A 27,560-nucleotide genomic window follows, 5' to 3' on the forward strand; every position below is an offset into this window, starting at 1 on the left:
TAACTTTAGTTCTGTGTAAAACAATAAATCAGTCCTCCGTCTTCTGGCAGAGGGAAAAGGTTATGAAATCATGATAAGTCAAAGACTATGAAAAATAAATCATCTTAATTCTGAAAGCTACAAAGCAGCATAAAAAATTCTTATGATAGAGAAAGACAAATATTATACGATCTCACTTATATGTAGAATCTAAAATGCACACACACAGTCACAGAAAAGGAGATCAGATATATGGTTACCAGAGGCAGAGCGGGGGAGGGGGAATTGGAGGAAGGTGGTCAAAAGGTACAAACTTCCAGTTACGAGACAAAGAAGTACTAGGGATGTAACATACAACACAACACAGTGGCTATAGCTAACACTGCTGTGTGGTATACAGGAAAGTTGTTAAGAGAGTAGATCCTAAGAGTTCTCATCACAAGGAGAAAAATGTTTTTCTTTTTTCTCCTCTTGTTTCTTTTCTTTTTATTGTATCTGTATGAGATGATGAATGTTAGCTGAACCTACTTCTATAATCATTTCACAGTATATGTAAATCAAACCATCCAACTGTATGCCTTAAACTTAAGCAGTGATGTATGTCAATTATTTCTCAATAAAACTGGAAAAATATTCTTATGAGAAAATGTGAAGTGGAAAAAGCAAGATTCAAAACCATACATGTGCTATGAATGATGCTCTGTAGGAAAAAAGTAAAAGGAGAACCAGTTCCCATTTATGTGTAGTTATTCTGTACCAGGTGCTATGCCTAGATGTACTTTTTAAAATACCTCTCCCTAATCCTTCACATCTCCCTAATCCTAAACCCTATGAGGGAGACACCATTTTCTGCTTTTTATGAAACGAGGAAATAGAGACATAGAGCTCAAAGTTGCAAAGGTAGAAGGTAATGAGACCAAGTCTTCATGACCTAAAGCCCCATATTGTTAGCAACTTAGTTGTATTGCATTCCATATGTAAACCCAAGGGGAAAACTGGAAGGGAAGATATCAACTTGAGTATTATGATAAATGGTGATCTTACAGGTGATTACTTTTTATTTCCCAGCTTCTATTATGTTGTTACAGTGTTTATATAAATAGATTGTTTTAGCTTATTACATTTTACCATTTAAAAGGGCTGATATTTCCATTCATGCATCAGTTTAATCATTTGCCATTTATGTAGCTATGGGTTAAGCTTACTCTAAGATGACAAAGGGCCTGGTTCCCAAATACGGAGCTGCTAATATTGATTTGATTGGTTGGTTATTGATTTGATTGGTTGGTTATTGATTTGAGATCTTTGTTCTTTTTTACTATAGGCATTTACAACGATTAATTTCCCTCCAAGCACTGCTTTTGCTGCATGCCACAGTTTGGTATCTTGTATTTTCATTTTCATTTGTCTCAAAGTATTTTCTAATTTCCCTTGTGATTTCTTCTTTGACTGATTGGTTATTTACGAGTGTTGTTTAAGTTCCACATGTGAATTTCCCAAACTTCTTTCTGTTCTTGACTTCTAATTTCATTCTACTGTAGTCTGAGAACATACTTGCCATGATTTCAATCCTTTTAAATTTATTGAGACTTGTTTTATGGCCTAACATGAAACAAGTCCTGGACAATGTGCCATATGTGCACTTGAGAAGAATGTGTACTCTCATGTTGGGTGGAGTGTTCCGCTGATGTCAGTTATATCTAGTTGGTTTATAGTGTTATTCAAGTCTTCTATTTCTGCTATAGACTGAATGTCTGTGTCCCCCCACCCCAAATTCATATGTTGAAACTTAATCCACAGTGTGATGGTATTAGGAGGTGGGGTCTTTGGGAGGTGAAAAGGTCATGATGGTGCAGCCCTCGTGAATGGAATTAGTGCCTTATAAAAGAAACCCCAGAGAGCTCCCTTGCCCCTTCTGCTGTGTGAGAACACAGGGAGAAGATGGCCATCTATGAACCAGGAAGCAAGTTCTCACCAGACACCAAATCTGCTGGTGCCTTGATCTTGGACTTCCCACCCTCTAGAACTGTGAGAAATGAATTTCTGTTGTTTATAAACCACCCAGTCTATGGTATTCTTTTATACTGGCCCAGAGAGACTGAGACAATTTCCTTGTTGATCTTCTGTCTAGTTGCTCTGTCCATTATTGAAAGTGGAGTATTGAAGTTGCCTGCTATTATTGTTCAATTGTCTATTTCTCCCTCCAATTCTGTTAGTTTTTGTTTCATGTATTTTGGGGGTCTGTTGTTAGGTGCTGAACACACTTCATCAAGGGTCTGAGTACATCAATCCCTTCTGCTAACACTGTCAAAATTAGCCTTTGAATCAGCAAGAACAATCGTGATGCGTAATGCTTAACATTTAAGAGTAATGAACACCTTATGTTCTCCTCGATCAGAGATGGCATCTTTCTCGATGACTGGTTGGTAAATATGTCTTATCTGGACATAGACGTTCTTTGAAAAATAAATCCAAAGAATTCTTGAAAATTAAATGATTTTCTTCTGGATTTACATATTTTTCTCCCCTTTTGAGGAAAATGAGCCAACCTTGACATTTTCCCTAATTATTCAGTTTCCCAGAGGAATAAAGTTATAATCAATGAATTAAAGTCAAATTTCTGAGCCCTTTACTGATCACGGTCAACAATGTTACCTTCAGTCCTTGACAGAAAAGCTAGTCTTGCTTTTAAGTAGTAATCTCCCTGAGAATGCAAGGACTTGGAAAGTCTACAAGAACACATTTCTAGGGGACACCAGGCTTGCTGTGGTCAGGGCACCAGTAATAAGGCATGTGTGCTCAAGATGTATCAGATGTGCCCTAGCCTTTAAGAAGCTATATGCTGGCATCATGAAGAAGATTTAAAAAGCAAATGAATACATCACTTTGGTAAGGATTGTGACAGCATAAACAGAAGATGCCAGAGTTGGGGCAAAGTGCTGGATGGAGAAGGCATGCCTCCCCCAACAGGGCATTATAATGGTTCTTTTCCAAACTGCAAAATCTAGAATCAAGGCTGGTTGGCCAATGTGGGGTATGGGAGAGAGACTAACTTGAGACCATGGGGCAGTGTAAGGGTGTACAGGAGTTACAGATCATTCCATTTCACTCTCACTTATTGCACTATAGCAATGTTTCTCAAAGTATGGTCCAATGCCCACTGGGTGACTTCGAAAGACTTCCTGATTCCAAAATGCAAGTGCTTTCCTCAGTTCTTACAACAAAATGGAGATTCATTCCATAGACTTTCAGTTATATACATGGCCAAAAGCTACTAAGTGAGTTATTAAGAATCACTACAATTTTGCATTTTTCTAAAACCCTGGTTTAGTACATAATCATCAAGTCTGGCTGTCGCACAACACATGGCCATGCTGCAATGTACAACACAGAGAGGAGTAATTCCTGCCACTTCAGAAGGACAATTTCTTTCTAGTGCTTCATCACTCCCAGGGCTTTCAATTGCTGCTATCTTTGTGTTCATTAACGTAATTGTAGAATTCTTCTTAGGGTTTATCTTTGTTAATCATTCTTCTCATAACTGCTGCATTGCTGCTACTTTGATACTTATTTTTTTCCTCTCTAATTCTTTGTAATCACTGAGTTCTTTTACTGCTAGAAAAAGAGAAGAGATGATGTAGGCAGGTTGTGGAATCTTGTTTTGCTCTGCCCCAAAAGTCTAAGAAGTATTGCCCTAGAGGAACTGTTTGGTCTCAGCAGGCTGGCCCAATAATGATGCTCTGGACATTCCCTACATCCAGAGGTTATCTCTGAGCCTCTGTTTAAACCATTCCATTCCCACCACCTCCTCGAAATTGTCCCTGATGCCAAATCATTGTGAGTTCCCCCTCTCGTAAGTCATAACCTTGCTTTGCTCTACTGCCTACTTGTTAGTGGGTCATAAACAACCATGGGGTATCTTGAATCACTGAGCTGCTATCTGGTTCTTGAATTGTTACCTATCTTTTGAAGTATTTTATTTTTATCTTTCCATCAAGACCTAAGTATCCTGAGAGCAGGGACCAAGTCTGACATCTATATATCTTACAGCACGGAATGAAGAAAATGCCTACGGTACAGAAGCTAGTTACAAAGGTTCGTTACTGGGCACCTGTGGTCTGATCTGGGCGTTGAGAGTGGACACAGAATCTGTTGGACACCCGCCCTTAGCAGTCCTCCAGGTTCCCCAGACCCCTGTCTGTGAAGTCTGAGGTGGCATCTCCTGCAGCTACAAGCAAACAAGCTGACAGTGGCTTTTGACGACGGACATGGGGTGGGGGATTCCTGATCACGCAGCAAACAAGCAGGCATGCGAGTGTGGGAGGGTTCTTGGTTTTCAGACATTGCTGCTGGTCCTGTCTCTTCATCTGGCTCCTGGGCTTGCTTGAATCACCATTTGGCCACCTTAAACCACAGCCAGGAAAATCCTGAGAGGTACGGGGCTGAACACCTACCTTTCCCTGCCCCAGCCTGTTCCAGCGTGGATTAGGACCCCATTTGGGATTCTCCCGTGTCTCTTGGTCTTGACTTGGTATGTGCTGCCTCTGTGTTGCTTGGCTCTGGTTCCTGATGAGGTCCAGGCCCTAACTCCTTTGCCATAAGCCGTGATTACTGATCTCTAACTGGCTAGTCATTGGCCTTTCTGATTCTTGTTCTATAGTGGTTTTTTTTTTTTGGTATATTTTTCAAGACTTTTTAATGTACATATCTGCATTGTATGGTATTTTACCATACAATGGTAAAATATTTTACTCTATGTTAAGAATGTCATACCAATTCTTAAAGCATTTCTTTCTTCTGAACTCTTATTGATGGTCTATTGGGTTGACTTACATGTGTACAACTATAATAATATTGTTTTTTGGTTTTTTTGGTTTTTTTGTTTTTTCCTTTTTTTTTTTTAATCAGTCATCAATTTTATACACATCAGTGTATACATGTCAATCCCAATCGCCCAATTCAGCACACCACCATCCCCACCCCACCGCGGTTTTCCCCCCTTGGTGTCCATACATTTGTTCTCTACATCTGTGTCTCAACTTCTGCCCTGCAAACCAGTTCATCTGTACCATTTTTCTAGGTTCCACATACATGCGTTAATATACAATATTTGTTTTTCTCTTTCTGACTTACTTCACTCTGTATGACAGTCTCTAGATCCATCCACGTCTCAACAAATGACTCAATTTCGTTCCTTTTTATGGCTGAGTAATATTCCATTGTATATATGTACCACATCTTCTTTATCCATTCGTCTGTCGATGGGCATTTAGGTTGTTTCCATGACCTGGCTATTGTAAATAGTGCTGCAGTGAACATTCGGGTGCATGTGTCTTTTTGAATTACGGTTTTCTCTGGGTATATGCCCAGTAGTGGGATTGCTGGATCATATGGTAATTCTATTTTTAGTTTTTTAAGGAACCTCCATATTGTTCTCCATAGCGGCTGTATCAGTTTACATTCCCACCAACAGTGCAAGAGGGTTCCCTTTTCTCCACACCCTCTGCAGCATTTGTTGTTTGTAGATTTTCTGATGATGCCTATTCTAACTGGTGTGAGGTGATACCTCATTGTAGTTTTGATTTGCATTTCTCTAATAATAAGTGATGTTGAGCATCTTTCCATGTGCTTCTTGGTCATCTGTATGTCTTCTTTGGAGAAATGTCTATTTAGGTCTTCTGCCCATTTTTGGATTGGGTTGTTTGTTTCTTTAATATTGAGCTGAATGAGCTGTTTATATATTTTGGAGATTAATCCTTTGTCCGTTGATTCGTTTGCAAATATTTTCTCCCATTCTGAGGGTTGTCTTTTCGTCTTGTTTATGGTTTCCTTTGCTGTGCAAAAGCTTTGAAGTTTCATTAGGTCCCATTTGTTTATTTTTGTTTTTATTTCCATTACTCTAGGAGGTGGATCAAAAAAGATCTTGCTGTGATTTATGTCAAAGAGTGTTCTTCCTATGTTTTCCTCTAAGAGTTTTATAGTGTCCGGTCTTACATTTAGGTCTTGAATCCATTTTGAGTTTATTTTTGTGTATGGTGTTAGGGAGTATTCTAATCCTGTAGTGTTTTTTATCCATTTTCATGAACAATTCTAGCCATGACACAGGGCATGGAAAGACTCTGAAACCCCACTTAAAAGGAAGTGCTGATCTTAGCTAGAAGGAGGTGCTGCTCTGTCTTATGTCTAAAGTATTGTAATAGTTATATCCTAGACTTTGAGCCTTAAGTCTTGTGGTTTTCATAGTTTGGTACTATGGACTTATTCACTCAGTCTTCAAACAATGACCTGTTTGATTAAATCATTGAACAATACATGGTGAGGGCAGGTGATGAAGTGGTGGTCCAAAAAGGAGAAAATCAAATCCAGCCAGTGAGGGGCTAAATGATGGCTGGTCCAGGGTATTTACTGTTTATGATTCTGCTGAATCAATCAACGTTAAGAAATGTTCTCCTTCTGTGACCATAAACCATGACCACGGAAGTCTCAAAATCTGACAGATTTGCAGGAGAAGAATTGATGAGTCAAAAACAAACCAGCTCACTACCTCTCCTACAAGAAATAAAGATCACTCCTTGGGTCAAAACAATGACTGTCCTCATCGGGAATTCAGATCAATTACCTGGACAACTTAGGTTTTCACATTCCTGTAGAATAAGGACAAATAGGCCTCTCCGAGTGGTTTTGCATTATTAGAATTTGTTCAGGAGAGAAGAATCATTAAAGTCTTCTGTGAGAAAATGAAGTAATAAAAAATGTATTCTGGTTACTCTAGTACCTTTTTGCTATTTTATGGAGTTGGTATTGTTCCCCATTACTGTAACCATAGATCCAAGGCTACAGCATCAGCCTCGCTGCTGAATAACACCGCAAGATTCTCTCTGAACTAATTTTATTTTATTTTTTTATTTTTTTGGCCACTCTGTGCGGCATGTGGTATCTTAGTTCCCCGACCAGGGATCAAACCCGCACCCCCTGCAGTGGAAGCGTGGAGTCTTAAACATTGGACCGCCAGGGAAGTCCATCCCCTCTCTGAACTAATTTTAAAACAGCATTCCTTTGGATCTTCAAAACCAAATTCTTCTGAAACTGGAACTGGGGTTAAATTTAGGTTGACAAGGATTTCATAAAAGCAAAACCCTTTAAAATTTGCATTAGGGCTTCCCTGGTGGCGCAGTGGTTGAGAATCTGCCTGCCAGTGCAGGGGACACGGGTTTGAGCCCTGGTCTGGGAAGATCCCACATGCCGCGGAGCAACTAGGCCCGTGAGCCACAATTACTGAGCCTGCGCGTCTGGAGCCTGTGCTCCGCAACAAGAGAGGCCCGCGCACTGCGATGAAGAGTGGCCCCCACTTGCCGCAACTAGAGAAAGCCCTTGCACAGAAATGAAGACCCAACACAGCCATAAATAAAAATAAATAAATAACCCAAAAAGTTTTAAAAAAAAAAAGCTGCTTCATAAATAAAACTTATAGAGGGGGGAAAGGAGGGACTAACTATTGAGCTACTATTGATATTTTTTTTTTTAATTTGCATTAAAAATTCATGTGTCAGGACTTCCCTGGTGGCTCAGTGGTTAACAATCTGCCTGCCAATGCAGGGGACATGGGTTCGATCCCTGCTCCAGGAAGATCCCACATGCTGTGGAGCAACTAAGCCTGTGTGCCACAACTACTGAGCCTGCGCTCTAGAGCCCGCGAGCCACAACTACTGAGCCCTCGCGCCAGAACTGTTGAAGCCCGCACGCCTAGAGCCCCATGCTCCACAACAAGAGAAGCCACGGCAATGAGAAGCCTGCTTGCCGCAACGAAGAGCAGCCCCCTCTCGCCACAACTGGAGAAAGCCCGCACGCAGCAACGAAGACCCAACACAGCCAAAAATAAATTAATTTTTAAAAAAATTCACATGTCTAACTGAACAGCCTTGGTTGGGTGATGATAATAAATATTCCCAAAAGTTCATTTCACTTCTGCGGGCTTTCTCACAAAGTTCTGTAGCTTTGTCCCAACCATATTAGAATATTTCATATCAGCTTGGCAACACAAGCAGGACTGAGTATAATGATAGTCATCAGTTTGCTTCATTCTGTGATAATTAATGCCAAGTGTGTGTGGCCATGCTTCAGGTCAGTTCCTGCTCACGTCACTCTGTCCCCATCCAGGTTCCTGGGATTCACTCTGTGGTCATAGAATCCACTGTGTTTTTTTCTTACTCCTTTGTTCTTTCATGTAACTGTGCTGAAAACACTAGATACTGTTCTGTTCTTTTAACTCAAACTGGCTCCTACACTATGAAGAAATCTTTTTGGCAGAACTTACTTGCACATGTCCTAGTAAGTCAGCATAAGCGTGACTCCAGTAACTTTGCCATCACGTGTGGGATTGTCTCACAGAACGTCTGTTCTTCGTTATGTTTACAGAAGACACTGTAGGGCCCCATTGCTGTGCTTGCCTTTGCCATCTACGTGGTCAGAAGGTGTCACCCTAATACCCACAGGGAGTGTATCATGAAACTTAACAAACAATAGATAGAATGCTCCTCACACCATATCTGTCACATGATAAGTGATCAGTATATGTATCTAGTGTTCAGTACATAGCAGATACTCAATAAATATTGGTTTAATAAACGAATGACTGGATGAATGAACAAATGAATGGACAATCAGCCAGATAAATACCTGTTTTATGTTGCCAATATAGATTCCTCTCCTCTAGACTTAAACTTCTGCTTAAGAAATGGAATAAACTGTGCGTGGTGGCCTTCAGTAATGTTGGATAAAGCTCCCAGTGTCTCATAGGAGAAAGAGCCATGACTTGGGCCAATTCCACAAGCCCACTGCTGACAGAAGTCCCACACCAGTCTGCAGGCATCAGGTCTGCAGTGAAGGGTGGGGCTGAGCCCTCAGCAGGGGATCATTACTGAATAGAGCCAATGAAAATAGAGTCACACGCCCTGCTTGCAGTGCCTCTTTGGGTGGCAGGTACAATTTTGAGCCTACCTTTCCCTCCTCTACTTACAGAGTCATTACCAGGTCCTCTTGGTCTGCCTTACATACACCTGGGTTACCACCAAGCCTCCTCAGCTCCTTGCCCCTCTGATCCTCCAGCTCAGAAGTAGCTCATCGCTCTTTGGGGCATCTGGGTAGGGAAACTGAGGCATGGAATGATGGAGGGCTCCCTGCGCCCGAACATCAAAAGCTCCTCAAGGCCCCCCTCCCAAGCATCTTTCCTCTCCCAACCCCACCCTTCCCCAACCAAGAGGTAACCAGCAAGGGGATGGCAGGCAAACATCCTCAATGGCCCTCTGACTGGTTTGGGAATAAGATAGGCTTAAAAACTTGGCTTTACATACCAGAAAAACTTTGCGCCAGAAATACTGGTCTAACTTGAAGGTCCTGATCCTTAGTAAACACTTCTGGAATTCCAGACTCCTTCGGTGCAAGGCTTCCATAAACCATTTTTATAGTGGTCTTTTTGAGACAAAGAAAATAGTTTTTCACTCACCTTTTTTCTTCCAACTACTGTTCAGCTTTGGGGACATACTTCAGTTCACTTTTAATATTCTGGATCTCAGATAGGTTGACCGCAGGTCCTGGAAGTTTCTTAGCTCCTGGAATTGGCTTCTTCTCCTCATCCAAAGTGGGAAGAGCACCCTGAAGAGAAAAAAAGGAGAAAGATTTAGCTCACCGAAAAAGACATTTGGTTTCTCTAGGTCATAGACATGAAGCAGAAAACAATTAAAGCAAAAATAATGTCAGAGAGGAATTCTAGCAGAGTGACTTTTTCTTGTGCTGTTGGAATACCCTCAGAGTTTCAAGAGATCTCCTGAAGCTTATAGAGGAATAAAGTTGGAAGAAGAAAACAAGTAATTTCCGCATCACTTAGAAAACACAAGAGTACTGTTCAGTGTCTGATAGCTAGTAAAAATTACCACTAGTTAAAAGGATTTGTGTTGTGTTTCCAAGAGAAGCATCTTACAAGATCAAATTTAATTTGGTATCATAATATCGTAAGACGCCTGAAAGGCAGAGGTTTGTAGACTGTTAGTGCACAGCTACCTCTAACAATGACTTGGTCCAGGAGTTTTCCGTTCTTTTGTTTGGGGTGCAGTGGCTGCCAGCCTTTATTCCAATGACATTTCTGGGAAGCAGAAACAAACTGAAACTGACATAAGCAAAACCTCTTTGAATATGAGTGGGATAGGATGGAGTGGCGGAGGAGGCCCAGCTCTCCCCTCCTGCTTTGGAAAGTATTTTACGTTTCCTATCGTTTTATGTTTTTCTGTTGTTGTGGCTTTAGGGCAGGACCACATCCTATACTTTTTTCTGTGGCTCCTCCAATGCCTGGTACAGAAGTGCACAGGCACACTTGTTGATGGTTGTTTAGCTGATTAAGCCTGAGAGTGTGCCATAGTGACAAATCTATGCCTCTATGTACATACACCAAGCACACATATTAACAGTGGCTGTAAAACAGTAAGATCCGTTGCTGTGTGTGGCTCCTAGAACTCCAATTCATTACTACAGACAGTTGCTGGTTAGCTCATTCCTCCTATTTTCTAGCAGTGGGGGGCATATTCCCCAGGGCCCTGGAACGAAGGTGTTGGAGGAACATTTGATCCCTGTGGCAGCCACAGGAGCACGCCTCTCAGATCAGTCTCCTGCAGGGAGGATAATTGAATGACAGGCCCAGCTGCTTCACCCTGAAACCCGCCCATCACCACGCTGAGGTCACATTTCCCACGGCTGCTTGTGGCCAGTGACTGAGTGTCATAGGATCCTAAGGCGGGCCTGTTCCTGGGAGACCTGGGACTCCTCTGAGAGGGACTTGGGCTGAGAATTTTCCTTAGAACAGCACTGTTGTCTAAGATGCTTCCGCCCAACCCTCTGTCCCACTCTCCTTCACCTGCATCACGGTTTGAGGACCCTCTCATTTTTCCTTACAAGTGTTTTCCCCAATAAATGTTTTGCCCATCGAATCCCATCTTTGGATCTGCTTCTTGGAGGACCCAAATTAACAGGCCCCCTATGAGACTGGCAGAGCTCCACCTGCTGGGCCAGCAACTGAGTGAACCAATACAGTTCCGGGAAAAAGAATAAGAAACTGCACGTTTTTCTCAGGTGCAAGCCCTGTGCCCATATGTGTTGCCGGCCTAACTAGGCAGCCCTGTAACTTGGGTATTAAAGCCAATGCCGTGCTTTAGCCCCCATCTGGCTCCTACATCTAGTTCTCAAATTGTCTAAACCCTAAAGGGAAAGGGAAGAAAATGTTCAAGCTTCCCAAACTTTAACAAATTATTTGGTAGATGTGTCCTTTACAGAAACGTTTTTAAATTGCTTATTTGAGGGGCTCATGGTTTTTCCTATAGTCATTTTCTTTGAATCTGACCCAGTGCTGATGAAATAGCTAACATGTCACCCACACGAAATGATAGAGTAGTTCGATGTAGACTGTACCTGTTGTAAATATTTGTTGTAAATACCTGGAAAATGTTGTTTCCCTGGGTCAATGTACAGAGCCATAGGCTCAGCTTCCTTTCATCATGCACGCACATTCATCATTTATAAATGCAGATTTAGAAGCAATAGTTAAAACTGTTAAACATCCACTTGGAGGACATGGTATTCCAAAATGTTCTTTGTTGGGCTTTTGGAAAGAAATTTTAAACAAGGCTATAAAGTGCTCTTTTAAAAAAAAAAAAAAAAAATATATATATATATATATATATATATATATATATATATATATATATATATATATATATATATATATGTAGTGGTGAAATGAAAAATGTTTCCTCACTTATAAATGTTCCCATGGTTGTTAGGTGGGTAGATCTTAATAAAGAAGTATGAAGGAGAAAAATGTTTCCAATTCCTTCTGTTAAGTTCTTGGGTGAGTCATAATCACTATCTTTCTAATATCAAAATGTGCTATACTGGCACAATTAACACAGAAAACCAGCGTGTGCAGTTATGTGTCTGTGTGCAAAGATTTACTGTGCAAGCATACACAGTTAAAGGATGAAAATACTTAATATTAGGCACTTTTCCTTTAAATTTATTAAAACCTCAATGCACTGTGTTTTTTATTTATCAAGGTAAAACTTTTAACACTTGATTTGGTAAGGTCACATATAATGGAAAATTATAAGTGGGTATATTTAAGAAGTAGGTTTTAAGATATTGACTCAGGAGGGGGTTAGTGGTGGTGCATATTCTTAACTGAATCTTCTCTCATCTTTTAAAAAATAATGCGAATCAGATTCCATTTTTTTTCTATGAATTTGTTATCATAAGAATTATAATACGTTAAGGCATGAACAGGCAGGGTCCAGATGGCCCCATTTGGCTAAGTACGCTCTCTTTTCTTTTGTAAGTAGATATTTGAATTGAGAAGGGATATGGAAGACATTCTTTGGTTTTAGATAAAGAAAGCTTGAGAGAAGGCTTATCAGCCCCGCGCCATTCCCAGTTTCAGAAATGGCTATTGTCAAAGGGAAATGCCCCCCTTGGGGGGTGACAGAGTATTTGTAAAATTTGGCAAAATGGTGAACCATTTCCCAGCTGTCTCACCTTCATCTCCCTCTTTACTACCAGATGCCCTATTTAGTTTTCCCCTAAACTCTCTTCTGTACGACACAACAGCCTGATGTGCTTGTTATGCTCATACACTGGAGACGTAATAATAACAGCAAACACACTGCTAGCTCTTCTAAGTTACACCTACTAACTCATTTAATCCTCACATCCATTCTCAATCCGTGGGACTTCCCTGGTGGTGCAGTGGTTAAGAATCCGCCTGCCAATGCAGGGGACGCGGGTTTGATCCCTGCCCCGGGAAGATCCCACATGCCGTGGAGCAACTAAGCCTGTGTGCCACAACTACTGAGCCTGCGCTCTAGAGCCCGTGAGCCACAACTACTGAGCCCACGTGCCACAACTACTGAAGCCTGCATACCTAGAGCCCGTGCTCCGCAACAAGAGAAACCACCGCAATGAGAAGCCCGCGCACCGCAACGAAGAGTAACCCCCGCTCACCGCAACTAGAGAAAGCCTGTGCGCAACAACGAAGACCCAACACAGCCAAGAAATAATTAACTAATTAATTAGTTAATTTAAAAATTCTCAATCTGCTACCATTATTATCCCTATTTTACAGTTGAGGAAACTGAGGCACAAGGTGGGGGGGGGCGGTAAGAAACTTGCCCACGGCCTCACAGCTAGGAAGTAGCAAGACTAGAATTAAATAGTGTGTTTGCATCATGTGAAGGGATCAGGTGGAGAGGGAAATAATTAACAGAAAATCCCAATGTGCTGTTTTGTGGCTTAGTAATGATGAAATTGAGAGATTTGGGAGGCAGAGCAGGGGCTTGTCAATACACTTCAAATCACTTTAATCAAGCAGCTGCCTTGTCTTATGCAGAGCAAGGGCTTACAGAGACCGTAGGTGGGCGGGAGACTCAGCCAGTGCTCACAGGCCTCGTCAGATGGCCCATCCTGGCTTCCTGCTGGGGTCCATCTTCTTCACGTCTGAGATGGTAGCGGGTTTGAGATGGGGGAGCTCCTGGCTGTGATAGAGGTGGCCTGTTCTGTTCAGGAGTGGTTTGTTATGCCCTCGACTTTAGACAGTGATTATCTTAATGCTAAGCTAAGCAATGAATCCCAAATCTAAGAAAGTAAGCAATTCCGAGTTTTTAAACTGGATAGTAATAGAAAAGCGGGGCTCTACAGGTTATTTGAATTCAGATTCCATTTTCCCATTCAAATTATGCAACCAAAGGTGGCTGGGGCCTCGTAGCCAAACCAAGCTGCCTAACTGCTCCCCTTGCAATATTGTTTCCATGAGAAACTTACTCCAAGGTCCAGCCCAGAACTTGAGTCATTAGATCCCACCCCTCCGTAAGACCCCACAAGTCCTGAGAGTCCCTTTCTGCTCTCACAATAAGGGAATACCACCCCTCGCCACCCTCCCGACCCGTGAGCCCCACAAGAAAGGTGTAGCTCAATTCAAGAAACACTCCTGGGGTCTCTGGATCTCTGTGGATACCTCTCTCCCTCCATCCTGAGAAGAATGTTGGTTGGCCATTTGTTTATGTGGTTGGTCATAAAGTAAGTTTTCAAAACCCAGGCTGTATCAGTTCTTAGTTATTTTAGAATGTGCTGGAACCATCATGCTGGGGACAAGGCAAGAGTACAAGCAGAGTGCTTTCCCAAGCTCCTAACTGGGACACTTGTGTGGAGGAAAGTACCAGTTGTAGAGAAGAAGCGAGGGCCATCTCTACCACAGAGGAAGATGGATGCAAGCCTCCAAAACAACAGTCACATCAGTCAATTTAGTGTGAAAAGAGAGTCAAGCTACCTTCCAACTGATTGCCAGATACAGTGACACACAGCTTACCACGAAGCACAGGAAGAAAGCCTAATTACAGATGAATGGAGATGTAGAAAGAATGCCTTTCTGCCCTCCCTTCTACCTCCCTGTGCTTTTTTCTTACAACATGTGAAATAATAGGCCCAGGAGTCCTTCATAAAAATTGGATAATTCGATCAATCGATGAACAGTCATTTATTGAATACCTGACTCTTTCCTCACAGCAACCCTCTGAGGAATGGACGGAATCGTATTTTGCAGGCAGAGACTCAGATACTTGACCAAAGTCCCAGAGGGAGAGCTCATGATCATGAGCTAACTGGGTGGCCAAGTTAGCAGCAGCAGAACTTGAAATTATGTACCATCAGAGCCGAGTAGGGCCAGGTCTTTTCAGCTTGTATGTTGAAAATTTGTTATTCATCAAGGGTGACTTAGTGACTGAAACTCCAGAACTTGGCAATGTCACTCAAATACTCTATCTCCTCCTTTCAAAAATTATCTTTCTATTTATAGGAGGCTGGAACCACTAACTTAGGACCACATGAGGAATTATTTATGAGAGAAAAAGGTTAGATGCAGGACAACCAGTTTTATTAGCAAATACCAAAAAGGTCACCTACAAAAGTTTAAAAAGCCTTTTCACCTTTTAAAAAAGATAAAATACAGTTTGCAATGCCCTGTGGCTTTATTGCTCCAAGACCTTAACTTTTTTTTTAGAATCAGACCTTCCAGGTTTCATCAGAAAAGTCAGAATTGAGGAAAAAATATAAACATTTGGGCAGGGAACTATGTTTATTGCACCCATGATGAATTGTAGCCCCCATTTTAGAAGACTGGGTATTTGAATTTGGAGGAAAGGAAAAGAATTAAAGGGAGGGAAAAATACAGAAATTGATAGACTCCTTTGCAAGTTCCTCTTTTCAAAGGAAATACCCAGAGATTGGGGCTTTTTGTTTGAATCCACAAGTAATTTCATGTGCTTATTACCTGCGTTCCCACTGGGGTTCATCACTCATCAGAAGCTGTACTACATACATCCAGCTAGATTGAATAAAAGCTTCAGAGTGAAAACTTAGCAAGCTACTGACTGTTGCTGAACCAAGAGCATCTGAGAGGTTCCCCCTCCCCCTAAACACACACACACACACACACACACACACACACACACAAGAAGACACACGCAGTCAATCAATAAACTAGATGCTAAACTCAGCATCTTCAAGTACCTGGGCCAGGCACTTAGATTCGGCTGGAGGGAAGTGAGGGTCAGTGTGTTTCGTGGCTGATTGAGCAAGACAACCAAAGAAATGTATGTACTGCATGATGACTCCTTGACCCACATCCATTTGTGCCCTCCTTGTCCTGGAAAGCTGGCCCTCGCCTTGCCTCTGCCCTCCTCTAGTCAGGGTGTTGGAGGAGAAAGATGGTGCTGAGCTCTGCCAGCTCAGTTTTCCTCACCTCCTCCGTTTCCGGAGTACATTCTTTTCTTCTGGGGGGTTGCCCAGCTCCTGGCCGAAAGGCTCCCATTGGGATATTGATATTTGCCTAAAAGAGAAAACAGGGAAGATTTAGCTTAAGGAAAGTAAGAAATTGCAGTGACACTCTGAGATGGTAATCATTGTGAGGCAAAACAAATCTGAAAAGTACGTCTTTAAAGCTTTTTACCTCAAGAAAATTGCTATAATGACAGTACAAAAATATGCCAAGGAAAATTTGACTTCCATTTATTCCAGATTTCTTGTACTCATCCTTAGGTCTGTGCAGTGATTTCACAGTTCCCTATTGGCTGGAAGAATTGGAAGACAGATTGTTCTGGCTGTTGCCCTCCTGTGGTGCCTAATATTTTCCACTCTCTGGGATGAGGAAAGAACACATAATGATAGGAAAGGAGGCAATGGCATTTGCAGAAACCATCCCACATCTTAGCCCTCCTTCAGCTTCCTTCATATTTACCACGGTAGGGGGGCAATCACGCCTCCTAAACCACCTCCTCCTTCCCATAATGTCCTACGGCTATTCTAGCACTTCCTTAGGTCTCTGTAATTTGACACTCTTTTACTTCCTCCCCGACACACCACTGTGTGGGTCAGTGCATAAGGAGAGTGCTGGAAAGTCAAGTTCATTGGTATCACAGTTCATAGATTTTTGTCCTTTATTAAGATGCAATACCAATTTCTACCCACAGTAAACATAAAATACCTTCTAGAAAACATGAAATATGGTAGACATTAAATTATGTAAGGAAAATACCGACATAGTAATTCAAACTTGGGAAAGAGAATATGTAAATTTGAATTTTGTCCATACTTCATCTGTTATCAAAAGGCAAGAATGTTTAATGCAGACCAAAAACATCTTCACCCAGGAGTATCACTCACATAAAACAAGCATTAAAACTTTTTTTTAAGGCAGAATGTATTTTTTTCCACTTGAGATAAAGTGTTGCCTTATGAGTAGTTGGATATGTGGGCTTGAAAAGTTGAAATTGTGCTCTGATGTTATGAATGAAAATGATGCCTGAGCAAAGGGAGCAAAATATTTTGTTACCTTATGACTCAGTTTGGCCAATTTTGGTACCACACCAAACAAAATCATTGGGAAGTGTGGTATTTGGAACTGCCTGATATGAGCTCTGTTGCCAGGGGAATGTTTAACTCAAGACACAGGAAGTATCCAGTGTCCGTGTTCATGCAACATGGTGGATCTGCGTTCTGCTCCGTAGAACAGGAAGTGACTTTTTCCACATAGGGCTTTAAAACTTTCTTCCCTACTAGAATAATGATGATCCCACAGAAAGGAAACAGATCCAAAGTGTTTGTGGTGGGTATCAAGAGAGGTACATCACCATTCCTAGGGCCAGCAAGCCAAGAAGTATTTGGGGTCAGTACGTATCATATATGCTAAAATATAAGTGCAGCACAATTTTAGAGGGAAGCATTTTGGAAAAACTAAGGCTGAGCCTTCTATGCTATTCCTCTGTTTAATGGAAATATCAGGTGGCCTAGAGTGGGGGGAGGAGGAGGTATAAGACAAGGGGGAAAACATGTCTTCTGTGGTGGCAAATATGGTAGCATACTTCATGAAGTCCAAGATGCACCTCTTTTAATATCTCTGAAATCAGAGTGTGTCTTACAGTCAATGGTATCTTAAATTTTTTTTTTTAAACGTCTTTATTGAAGTATAATTGCTTTACAATGGTGTGTTATCTTAAATTTTTAATGGGCACAGTTGTTTTGTTTCTTAGGACATAAAATACTGGTATTTTACAATTGACAGTGTCTTAGATAGGGTGAAATATCATTAGGGTCCTGAAATAAGATCAAAACAATGTAAGTAAGACTCACCGAAGATGATGTATATTGAACCAATAACTATTTCCATTACTACAGTTTGGATGAAAGAGGGGAAAAGTTGATATAGGAACTATTTGGAAGACAGTTAACTGGCTAAAAGTTTAATTAGATCACCACTACCCTGACCCATTTATTAAGCATCTACAGAGGGCATCTTCCTAATGGGAAGTTCAAGTTAATGTATTGTTTCTGAAAGATAAGATTGTTAAACTAACCCATTTAATCAAGTGTGTATGCTCTATGGTGGGTTGTAGTTTTCAGTAATGGAACATGTAAAAATCATCCAGGATGATGTATTCAGTAAAGCACATGCTATGGAAATACCACCTTTTCTTGCTCAGAGGTTGATTTTAGCAATGCATGTAGCCTCTCCATGGTACCTGGGTGGCTATGGTAGTGAAAAGAGCCCAATGCTAGGAGTGGCTATAGATTCTCTGTACTTGAAAGAGTGACAACTGCTCTGGGTCTTGTCTTCCGCACTTGTTTAATGTGAATGTTAGGCTTCACTAATGGAACCCTTCTTGGCCATGGAACCCTTCTTTTAAGTAAAGTATTGTGAGAATATCTAAAATGCAAACTAGGTGGAGCTGCTCTGGCTAAGGTTGTAGGGAGCCCACACCCCATCTGCTTCCCCCAAACCCTGGACCATGTGCAGTTCCAAGGAACTTGGGGGCCCAAATCTGACAACCATTGAAAGAGATCACCCCTAAGTGAATGAGTATTGATGTGCATTTAAGATGTTCACTCTGCCCACTGTTAAGATGTCTGTAATTTACTTTAAACTTCTTTAGCATAGACAGTGTGATATTTTATACACACAGGTTGGTTTAAACTACAACTGTAGGGAACACTGTTGCTCTCATTGGGAGTTCATCCTCCTGGGGTGGTTAGGTGGTAAAATATCACTAAGACCACATTCCCCAGATTGCTGCTCCAAGTGTTTTCTGTTAGGTTTATCTCCACCAATAACCGAGGCTTTAATGTTTGCATAAATGGCAAAAAATCAGTGAAATAATGGAATGACTATTAGAAATGGCTTCTCTTGATGAAGTTGGAGGAGGTTAAGATATGTAGAGTGGTTAAAATATTTTGGAGACAATTCCCACCCTGCTGAACAGAGTGTAAGAATCTGATGCCTATAGCTTGCATCTTTAGAGACAGAGCTCAGAGGAGTGGTCCCTAAATGGGCCTGTCTCCAGTCATTAATAATGAGGATTTCTAGCTGGCTGCTGCCAACTAGGGGCAACAGAATCCCCACCTGCCTCCCATGAACATTTTATGCAAACTGGCAGTCACTCAGAGCATTTAAAGGGACAAGAGCTGAGGCTTCATCAGGCTCACAGACAGACTGTATGGATGGTTTCCGCTTGTTTGCTAACAAATGCGTGTTTAACAAAGTGGCAGAGTTGGGTTGGGACTAACTTTCATCTTAACCTGGTGGTGAGGTTGTGGAACAGTAACTACCCCTCCCCACGTTCACCACAAACCACCCTTATCCACCCTAAAACCCCAAGATTCAGCTAGGTTGTCCTAACACCTTCATCCTCACAACAAACTTCTGAGGTGCAGACTATCATCTTCATTTTACTCATAAAGAAACTGAGCCTCAAAGAGGTTAGGTGATTTGCTCAAGGCCACACAAACTTACACCTTGAGAATGGCCTTGGAAAAGGGGCACGCCAAATGGATAATTCTAGAATAGGCATCAAAAAAAGCCACATTTGAAAAATGAGCCATTAACTCACTGGCCTGATGCTTTTTCATCTTTAAGGCATGACTCAAGAAACCCGGAACCTAAATGGTTTTTTTGACAGCAAATATTGACAGGATCCAGAGCAGCCTGTGAACGTGTCAAGTATCCAGTCATTAATGTACACCTTAAGGGAGTGTCAGAGGATTGCTTTGTAACTGATTAGAGACGATTCATTAATATAATTGTAGGGCGGTGATATTTGAGTGACAAATTATAGACTAAATTAGAACCATAAGAAAAATTCCTTATAACTTGAATTTCATAGAAATGTGTAGACCTATAGCTCTCTGTTTTTGTTCCATCGGCCAGAGGATTGGTGTCATATTCTTGTCTCTTTCACTGACTTGCTGTTTGAACACAAACAAAATACTTTCTCAATGACTCGATTTTTCCATCTGCAAATTGAACATGGTATTCGCTACTCAAAATGGGTTTGGAATATGACCTACGTTCTTATGAAAGAATAAACAAACAGAAATCAATGACCTGGAGTTGATATAAGGTTGGACTTCCTTCTCTATATAGATTCTGTGTAAGTGTAAAGGAAGCAGGCTTTTGTTTTTTCCTTTTGTAACACCTTCCCTTGCTTTTTTTCCCTCCTTGAGATTTATTCATCTTAGATATTTCTAAATATGCCCCTGACGTAGCAGATCCAGTGCATCACTTTCCCAAGCTATACATACTTTGTTACATCCTCAAAGTTGGAATGGAAAAAATCTACTAGATCATCTTTTGCCAGAACAGGATACAGTTCCCTGATAATAGACCTATCTGATGTGAAATGAATACTGCACTTGATCTCACCAGGTGAAGAAAAGCAGAAAGAATTCCCTGTAAGTTAATTCCACGAGTCCCTTAATTATTTGTATTGTTCTCTTGCTTAGCTCCAGGCTTTGAGCCCGAGAATTCTGGAAACAGTATTCCCTCCACAGCCACTCCTGTGTGACTTACAGTGCAATGGCATCTTTCCCCAGTGGGCTGGATTCTGTAGCTGCTAGCCACTGGGTACTGACAATCCCACTCCACTTTGCTTTCCAGAGACCTTGTTCTCTTATCTCCCCCTCCCTTTTCGTCCCCACTCCGTCTCTCCTTTTAGAGCTCAGGCTTTTGGAGTTTCCTCCCATTGCATATTTGTTTCAGATGACTCCCCACGGGTTCTATCTTTAGTTTTCCAAGGTCTCCAGCAGCTCCTGCCAGAATCTCTAGCCTCCCCCATGCCTTTCTCCCAGCCGCTCGAAGAGGAACCCCTATAGGGTTGCATTTTACAGTATTTCTTTCTGTGCTTTCCTATTCTTACAGTCCTGGTCCTTCTCTGAATGGAGCAGGATGTGGCATTTTGAGATTTCTAGCATCTTCACAGAAGACTCTCAGAAAGAGGGGTGTTTTCCCAATAGCTAATTTTAAAAGATTTCTTATTTGATATATTAGCCTAAATTAGGAAGACAGACAGACAGACACACAAACACACACACACACACACACACATACACACATACACACACCAACTAAAATATATCCCACCCATTTTAAAATAAAGCTCTGTATCTCTAGAATGCATAACTTCTTTGTCTTTAGGGATTCTTGAAATATGAAATCGATTCAGAACACACAGAACTTTCCCACTCAATACAATTTTGAGAAACTCCCACTCAGCCACTGTTTTTCACCCATGATGTTTCATAGTGAAAGGTTGTTTGTTTTTTTTTTCCCCCTCTGTTCTCAACACTTTTTGTTCTCTTCAATAATTTCCTGAGTGACTCAACTGTAGTCTTGTCATCCAGGGGAAAGTAGATTTCAATAATGTACCGTACAGCTATTAAGAGAATGTCTACAATCGGTTGAAGGCAGGTTATATTTCTGAAGTACTTGTGAATGTCAGCCTCAAAAAATGACATCCCTTAGTCAGTATACGTCACCAATATGGAGCCCTGGCAGAGCAGCAAAGATCACCAGCTGGAGGTAGCTCTAGAGTCAAACTGCTACATTTCAAGTTCTGGCTACACTTCAAAGAAACCAGCAGTGGAAATCATAAACAACGTGTTATAGTGGTTTACCTAAGAAAGAAACAGTAGATCCAAGGTCAAAGGAAAAACATGTGACAAATGAAAGTTCATATTTTATCTTTCGCATTTAAATGCAATAGTAAAGGAAGGTATGTATCATCATTATTATTATTAGCTTTAATAAATGTATTTGATTAACTGACCAACCATGGGTGGTGATAGTCTGTTCCTTTGTACCAAGGATTGTCATATACCTGAAATCTTTTTTAAACTGGAAATCCTAGATGGAATTAGAGTCCCTAACAACTGTCTGTAAATATTTTTGTCGGGCTGTTTTCTTCTTCCACGGAGCCCTTATGCCCTGAGCAATGGAGAGTGGAAGAGCAATGGTAACGGGTGGGGAAGGGAAAGAAGTACTAAAACTCAGGGCATCAAGATATTCTGTTCTACGCGTGGATTGGGTGACAATGGAAACTTCCCATGGTAGGAAGCCACACGCTAACTAATGATGCAAGGCTCATATAATCATTCCTCTAAAATGTATGATAAAGGAGTTAGTTTTAGTTTCATGAGCAGCTTGATTAAGTCAATTAAGCAGAGAGGTGGGATTCAGTGGCCATGGTCATTTGTATTTCAAGACCATGTTTGTTACTGAGTCACTTTACTTTTTACTTTTCACTCCTAGCCGACTTACGTTTAAGATGACTTTAATCAGTGTAAGCTATTAGCTGCTTCTGCTGAAATGCTGACCCCCTTTCTGAATGTCAGTTGAGGGCTTTAAAAGGGAGGACCCAGCATCCATAAAATGGTAATTGTCCTTCAAGTAGCCTCGGTAGTTATGATTACACTTTAGGTGCTCTGCACCCACTCCTCCATCTTCACTCTCGGTGCCGGGGTGGAGATGGTAAGTAATGAGACTAGTCACTGTTGCAAAATGGTTCCAAACATGGGCTTTGGGATCAGGCAACTCGGGTTCAGTTCCTGACTCTCCTACTCACAGGCTGTGTGATCCTGGGTGAGTTTTTTAGCTTCTCCAAACCTTTCATTATAATCCATGGAAATCCCGTTGCACTATGCCAAGTACATAGTAAACCCTGAAGAAACTGACTATTATTATCGTCCTAATAATAAAACCTTAGAAGTTATTCTCAAGAAGTTCATGGACTATTAGAAGCTGAACAGAGGCTTACAGGTCATTTAATGCAACATCCCCGCCCCCTGCCCTTTGCAGCTCATGAGGACCGGGGGGTGAAGTCACGGAGCAGAGCTATGACTAGGGCACAGGACTCTTTTCCGTTCAACCATGAAACTCTCATCTCACGGGAAAGGACAAATAATACTCAGCTTACTTTGATCAATGGTGAAGAGAAAGGGCCAGTGACGACTCAGAGGACATAGGCTCTGGGTGGGCTGAGGCCCTGGGGAGGCCCATGGCAGTTGCCAAAGGGGGTGTGTTCAGGAAGAAGGGGAAGGACAGGCAGGTGCTGCCAGCGGTCAGTGTCACTTGGTCTCATTAGACTTACCAAACAGATCGCTGCTGGGATTAGATTTCCCGGCAGCTCTAGCTTTCCCCACCACCTGTCATGTCAAATTCTTTCATCTGAAGGGATCAGACCCACTGTGCCTAGTGTGCTGATGTTACCTTGGTTGCAACTCCATTCCCATCAACAGTGGGGTTTAACAAGCAGCCTACAGAGCACAGAACTGGGGTCAGCAAACTACGGCCCATGGGCCACATCCAACCTGCCACCTGTTTTTGTGAATAAACTTTCATTGGCACACAGCCACACCCATTCATGTATGTATTGCCTATGGCTGCTTTTGTGCTGTAACAGTAGAGCTGAATAGTGCAGCAGAGGCCCAGCGATCTGTAAATCTTAAAGTATTGATTACTATCTGGTCCTTTACAGAAAAGGTGGGCCAACGTCTGATCTAGAGCCTTATCAGCTGCTTAGGAGACAAAGGCCCTCTCCAGACTATGGAAGAATCAGCTGACTCCTTCAGGATATTTTTATGTCCCTGGAATAAATGAGATTTCACTAATACAACTGAAAAGTAATGCAGACTTAGATAGAATCCCCTTACAATTCAAAGGCCATCTCTTCTTCAGTGTGGATGTGAAAGACAACTGTCCATCTCCTCTGAGGGTGGGTCTGATTCTGGCCTCCCGCTTATTCTGGGGCAGGGAGGAGATGGAAGCAGCTGAAGAGAAAACAAGGCCATTCCATGCATTACTTGGATAATTAGAAGAGCCATCTCTTAAGGACTTTGTGTGCTATAAAGTAGGCACTTGCCATACATTATTTTGTGTATTCATTATAACAATCCTGTTAAGTAGTATGATTGTCCTCATTTTACAGAAGGGTAAACTAAGGGTGAACTAAGGTCACAGAGTTAGTGAATGGCCAGGTAGAGATTTATAACCATTTGGCCCCATGTTGTCTGGTGTACATAGGTGCAGTAATTCAACTACCTATGCCTGACTGTTAGAAATATGGTTGACAGAGGCTTAAATTTGCTCAATCCAGACAAAATAGAGATCTAAGTCATTACTTCTAGAAGTTTGCACTGCAAAATACTATCCTACAAGATACTCATTTAAAAGGTCCAATATGTTTAGAAAACATTGTATACATCACCGCCTTCTTGGAAATATATGAAGCCATTAGCAAGTTATGGACTCTGAGAAATCCTGCAGTAAAGATCCTATTCAACTTTGCTTAATGTTGTGTTCCCAAACACTTTAGCATGGAACCCTTTAACTAACAACATCCCATACAACTGCTATTCCGGGAGACGCACTTTGGGAACTGTTGAACCACATGATTACGATGATGATGATTGATGATAATGGCTAATATTTATTGAGCAATTACAATGAGCCAGGAACTGGCCTGAGCACTTACAAGTATTGATTCATTTAACCCTCGCAGCAACCCTATGAGCTCACATGTTATTAATTCCCCACTTGACAGATGAGGAAACTGAGGCACAAAGAGGATAAAACAACTTGCCCAAAGTCGCATAGCTAGTGAGTCCTGGAGACCATGAGCTCCTCAAACTCAAGGATCAGGTTTCAGTTCATCTTTGCATAGCCAACACTTAGTATGGTGCCTGGAACAAAGTATGCACCCAGAATGTGACAGTTGAACTGAATGTGAAATGACATCCTAATAAAAAGAAGTGACTAGAGTGTGTTGAATGGAACATTTAAGATCTTTAGTATTTATACAACAAGGGCACTCCTTCATCAGCTGGGGTTTCTATTTGTTCCACACAAGACCATAGCCTAGGTAATGTTCCTACTACAAAGCATTTTGTATAGAGTAACCATTTTCATATTTTATTTAATAGACCCTACATTTAATGCAGAAATGATAGGAAAATATCAGATAGTGCAGATCCTATTCAGCCACAAGAAATAGTATTTCATTTGAAGGTGCATTAAATTAGGCTTTCTGTCTGGCATAAAATATATTGAGAGAGGCAATACCACATCCATAAGGAAGCACTGCCTTTGTTGGTAGAGTAGATGGATTTTTTTTTTAGATGCAGTATAATAACAGCTATTGAGAACAGTCAATAGCAGCTTTTTAAATATTACAGACCTAAAAATATATCAAGGTCAAAATTAATAGATAAAATACGGGTGAATTTTCAGTGTAGATTTGAGGGAGGCCAGGAAGCACTAAGGAGGAAAAATCAACACACTTTCAGCTATAAAAGGAAGAGAATAAAAGGCAGCCTGAGAGACTATGTTTTTGTGTCCTGCAAAATAAAAAGGAAATTTTATGTTTAGCACTCTGAGAGCTTCAAATGCAGTGATTAAATGGTATTATTTTTTGTCACTTTAACACAGAGCATTCCAGAATGATAAGTATTATAGTAACAATGTGACCCTTAATGAGGGCTTACTGTGCTGTTTTAAGCATCTTATACGTGTAGCCCTAGGAGGTGAGTACTGTCCCCATTTTACAGATGTGGAAACAGAGGCAGAGAAGTAAAGTAGGTAAAGTAGTTTTCCCGTGATCCCACACCAGTACAAAATGGATTAAGGATTCAAACTCCACTAATCTGGCTTCACAGCCCATGCCACTAACAGCTGTACACACTGGGTAAAAGAGAAGGTTCAAAGGCTCAAGGATGCTCACAGGCCTGGGAGGCAAAATGAATTCTACCAATGTCAGGGTACGTACATCAGAAACTCACTAGGTGGACACCAGAGGGCCAAACATGGCAATGCAGAGTTGAATCCTTGCCAATAGGCCCTTCCTTGGTGGTTTGTTCTGTAACAGGTTTCCAGAGGTTGTTATATATCTTACCACTTAAGAACCCCATCCATTTAAGGCTATGCATTAGTCATGACGGGTAAAGATACGTCCCTCCACCCACTTCCACCACCGGTGTGTGCTAGGATTCCTCACCCCACAATCTGACCACATGCATGTCCCTTCAAAATACAGTCAATTGCTTATGAGTAGGTGTATGTATGATGGTGCATCAGACCGCAAGTATTCAGAAACTACCATATGCTGTGCAGTATTCAGGAAAGCCCAGGGAAAAAAAGTTTTAAAGTTCCTTTAGAGAAAGTACAGATGGCTCCATCTTGATGGAAAGGAAAGATGGAATTTTACAATAAAGCATTGTGCCCACCGTCTCAGTATGGGAGCCACTTGAGAGCTAAACACCAAGCTCTTAAGAGAAATAACAAATTTAGTATTGAGTCAAAACAAATACTAAAATTTTCTCCGTAATTGTATTTGTGTTCCAAAATGCCTGCTTCCCCCTCCCCTTATTGTGGGTAACACTTAAGTCAGATGAAACAACCAAAGAATTTGTTTGTTGAGAGGGCATGAGGAGACATAATAGCATACGGACCTTAAAAGATAAATACCCAAGCCTTGGAAAGAACACTTGACAAGAAAAGGATGTTATTTAAAGAAAGATGTATTCTAAACAGATGAGTCAACAAACTCAATTGGATATAAAAATGGAAATTGAATTTTTAAATTCCGATCGATGAGCATATCAAAAACTTACACATCAAAAAGCATATCAAAAAACATACACACTGCATTTTTGTAGAAGACCATTTAATTCTCATTTATAAACTTTGACTCTCTTAAAAAAATAGCTTCTCCCTTCTCAGTTGTACATTACCAGCCTTATATCCTTCCTTAATTGTACCTTACACGAGTCTTTCTTTTCTTTTTGAGGTGAATCATCAGTTGGGGTGAACAGTCACATAAAGTCTGATTTATTAAGCAAACAGACTGGAAGTTGCTGATGTTAAAACACAAATATGTCTACTTACCTGGATGGCTCTGACATTGGAAACTGGCTGTTTCGACATATCGACAAGGTCTTATCCCTAAAAAAACAGGTAAGAAACTGTTAGAGGTGGCGGCATTCAGATTCTCAATCGTGATAAATTTGAATTTAACTCATGATTCAACTGGGCAGTCACCCCTTTCACTGGCCGTATATTCTTTCAGTCTCAGTTTCCGGTTACTTAGAGACTCTCCTTCCTAATGCCTCAGGGAGAGGGAACACTAGAGCGCTGGATAAATCATTCAGAAGGAGAAATGCTGAGATGCCTCGCCCCTGATGCTCATGATAGGCAATCAGAAACTTGAAAGGCGCTATCATCTCCTTCCCTGCCCTCTTGCCCCCCTGCCAAGAACAGCAAAACAAAGAGGTTGTGGGAATAAAACACCTTTGTTTGGGGCCTCAGAAGCTTTCTGCTTGAAACTGAACTTTTGATCTGAACCGAGTTGTTGCCAGGGCTGCACATCAGTCCATCGGGACCGCCTCGCCTCCATCAAACACCCAAAGAGAAATGGCCCGTACCGCGTTCTTACTACTGCGATGCTCCCTGCTCGCTGTGCACGTGTCTGTTCTGCACAGAGACCTGGGGGACATGGGCCGCGTCTCCCTGCTCTGTGCGTCCAGAGCCTGGGCTCTGTAAACCAGGCAGCTGGCAGGCAAGCCTCACCTCTGTCTTCTTTTCTTTTAACGAATCAGTCTCAGAAGGCAAATAGGACTTATGTGACCATGTCAGATCCCTAAGAGGTAGCAGTGCTTCCTTCCCAAAGGACCTT

General features: G+C 41.5%; 1 protein-coding gene across 1 annotated transcript; it reads right to left on the reverse strand.

Annotated features, from left to right (window-relative positions):
- Window positions 1–9,495: 9,495 nt before the first annotated feature.
- Window positions 9,496–26,812, reverse strand: SMPX (small muscle protein X-linked). The gene is made up of 3 exons (XM_061178102.1): window positions 26,774–26,812; window positions 15,809–15,895; window positions 9,496–9,630 (listed from the first exon to the last, which is right to left on the reverse strand). Exons 1-3 carry the CDS (start codon window positions 26,810–26,812, stop codon window positions 9,496–9,498), a joined length of 261 nt encoding a protein of 86 aa, XP_061034085.1.
- Between the last annotated feature and the right edge of the window lie 748 nt (window positions 26,813–27,560).

The sequence above is a fragment of the Eubalaena glacialis genome, chromosome X, assembly GCF_028564815.1.
Source record: "Eubalaena glacialis isolate mEubGla1 chromosome X, mEubGla1.1.hap2.+ XY, whole genome shotgun sequence".
NCBI lineage: Eukaryota > Metazoa > Chordata > Mammalia > Artiodactyla > Balaenidae > Eubalaena > Eubalaena glacialis.